Source organism: Arachis ipaensis, chromosome B03 (assembly GCF_000816755.2).
Source record: "Arachis ipaensis cultivar K30076 chromosome B03, Araip1.1, whole genome shotgun sequence".
Lineage (NCBI taxonomy): Eukaryota > Viridiplantae > Streptophyta > Magnoliopsida > Fabales > Fabaceae > Arachis > Arachis ipaensis.
In genome coordinates, this window is record NC_029787.2 from 9,990,129 (window position 1) to 9,993,059 (window position 2,931).

Genomic DNA, 2,931 nt, shown 5'->3' on the forward strand with positions numbered 1-2,931 from the left:
CCTCTTCGGCTTTCTAAATGGAATGAGAAAAATATAATGAACTTTTCAATGAGTGGAAGGTAAGAGAACATTCCCATCATTCTTTAAAACTTTTATGGTTCATAAAAGTTGCAAATATTTTATTACTTCTTAATTTATATATATGTCAGAAAATACACATATCATGAATTTGAGGCTCTAGCAAATCAGGCTTTTATCGGTTCGGCCGATGTGGAAAAAGAATTCTGGCATGAGATGGTGAACGGAGAGAAGGGAACCGTTGAGTACGGAGTCAATGTTGAGGGCAGTGCCTTTTCATGCCATCCTAATGACAAGCTTGGAAGAAGCAAATGGAATTTGAAGGTTGGATTTTCATTTTTTGCTGAATCTATATTACAATTTGTTTCTGCATCTAACTTGCTGAATTGATATCAGAATTTTTCAAGACTGCCGCAATCTACATTGAGATTAGTTGGCAAAGAAATTCCAGTAAGAAAAAGTTTCCAAAGATTTTTTTTTAAGTTGAAGTTAGAACCTCTCTTTTCTACTAATTTCCATGTGAATTTGCTTCTAGGGAATAACTGATCCTATGCTTTATATTGGGATGCTGTTCAGCATGTTTGCATGGCATGTAGAAGATCATTACTTGTATAGGTATTTTTTCATGATTCAGTTTGCTACTCCATTAATTATCTTCATCACCATTATTGCTAAAACTAATTTTCTTTTGTTATTTCTGTTTCACTTTATTTGCAGCATAAATTATCACCATTCAGGTGCTAACAAAACTTGGTATGGAGTGCCTGCTCATGCAGCCTCTCAGTTTGAAAATGTTGTATTGCATCGTGTGTATAACCATAAAATCATGTCTAAACATGGCGAAGACGAGGCTTTCCAGCTTCTTGCGCATAAAACTACAATGTTCCCTCCAAATATATTGCTACAACATGGTGTCGCTGTTTACAAGGCTGTGCAGAAGCCAGGGGAGTTTGTCATCTCCTTTCCTAGAGCATATCATGCTGGATTTAGTCATGGTAATGTATCTATTTTAGATCCATGCCATTTTTTTCTCTGTGCACTTCGTGTTGTATTTTGTAAGTATCTTAAGACAGAAAGTATGAGATATTGCCACAGTGACAAGATAGAAAAGTTGTGTCTCTATTCTTATTCCATTGTCCCTAGTTTTTGAGTGGATAGAAGATTGCACAAATTTTTTTCTAAGAATGTAATCTTTTGTGTACTTTTTATCTTGAGATAGTTATCAAATGGAGCATTATGCAAATATATGAGTTCTGAAGGTAGAGTAATTTGATCCTTTGTTTATGCAGGTTTTAACTGTGGAGAAGCAGTGAACTTTGCTATTGGAGACTGGATTCCAATGGGGGCTATAGCTAGCACTCGTTATGCATATCTCACAATGCTTCCTATAATTCCATTTGAGGAACTTCTTTGTAAAGAGGCAATGCAGTTTTATAAGTCCTCAAAAGTAAGAGGTTCAATGAGCAAAAATATTGATTTCCAATCTTATCTTGCAACTGTTGCATCTTTCGTGCAGCTTATGCAATTTTATGAGAAGGCCCTTTCGCGACTTAAAGCTTCCAGAGAATGTTCAATTTCTTCGAATACTGTAGGTACCTTGATTTGTAGCAACTGCCATAGAGATTGTTATGTAGCTTACTTGATGTGCAAGCACTGCTATTCTCTTCCCATTTGTCTTTACCATGGTAAGAGTATTATTATATCTTTGTTTTGAGAAATCTTACCATGAAAATTTGAATCACACTCTTTATTTTGTTGTTTTAGACATTGCATTGCAGAGGTGTTCATGTGGGAGAAAATATACTGTTTATAAAAGGGACGATTATCTAGAATTCGAGGATGCTGCTAAGAGTTTTGAACAAGAATATGTAAAGTTAAACCTTGAAGGGAAGGTGAATTTTGAAGTAGACATGTTATCCCCTAGAAATGATTATGATTGCATCCAAGATTCCCATGTAAGAATATACAAATTAAATCATGAGAATGACTATAGTTTTGATGGTTAGGAATGCTTTTTTGGCATTGTCTAAGTAATGTTTTCTTTTGAAACATGAATACAACAGAACCATCCTTGGCATGAAGAAAAAGGTAGCATCAAAGCAGTTCCTTCCATGGGCTTAGTTTCTGAACTGAAAACAAGAGAAATGACCTGCTTAAAGATCAAGTTAGAAAAGATGAAGGAGGAAAAAACTAAGCATGGTAGAAAAAGATGCTCTCCAACAATGGAAACCAGAAAACAAGTACACTAAAAATTGTGAGAAAAGCAAAGGATAAAAAATGATGAGCTTGCTCATGCATGAACTTGGTCACTAACTTTTATACAAGTCCATGCATCTGTAACTATTCTTATTCATTAATGATGTGCATATTAGTTTAGAGCTTAGAATTTGGTTTGTTGTAATTAGTTTATTTTTGCTATTGGTTTAAGCAGTATAGGATTTATTAAGGAATGTACATTGACTTTTATTAGCCTCAATACTTTGCAGTCTGCATAGTTCCCTTAAGTAAGCTATTTTTTTTTCCTTTTAAGTAAATGTTCATTACATGAAATAAATCTCTGTGCTAATAAACAAAACACCAGAATAATATTTCTAAGTAACTAACACAGAAAAAAAAAAAGAGTATGAGTAAGTTGGTTAGATATCTAATTTTTTATTTTACTCAAGCAATTTTCAAGTAAAAAAATAATCTTTATGAGCAAAAAAATGTTTTTCAAAGTGTTTGTTTTTAGAAAGATTCATATCTTATCAAAATAAGTTACGGATCTGGGTAGGGTTTTGTGGGCACAGCCCAAGACCAAAAGAATATTGAAGAGGTGAAGAAGAACGTTAGCAGCGGGGTTCGTTCGAGTGTTGCAGCATTCTGATGAGAGAGTGAGAGTGAGAAAGTAGCTGTCTTTGAACACCGCAATGA

General features: G+C 34.2%; 1 protein-coding gene across 1 annotated transcript in view; it reads left to right on the top strand.

Annotated features, from left to right (window-relative positions):
* The window catches only part of LOC107632505 (lysine-specific demethylase JMJ706-like), a 5,943-nt gene extending 3,396 nt beyond the window's left edge, over positions 1 to 2,547 (top strand). Inside the window, exons 2-8 of the mRNA XM_021117149.1 lie at positions 109 to 342; positions 415 to 468; positions 554 to 633; positions 736 to 1,013; positions 1,308 to 1,703; positions 1,783 to 1,973; positions 2,082 to 2,547. Coding sequence (XP_020972808.1) covers positions 109 to 342; positions 415 to 468; positions 554 to 633; positions 736 to 1,013; positions 1,308 to 1,703; positions 1,783 to 1,973; positions 2,082 to 2,267 — 1,419 coding nt within the window. The 3' untranslated portion in view covers positions 2,268 to 2,547. The remainder of the gene's footprint in view (positions 1 to 108; positions 343 to 414; positions 469 to 553; positions 634 to 735; positions 1,014 to 1,307; positions 1,704 to 1,782; positions 1,974 to 2,081) is intronic.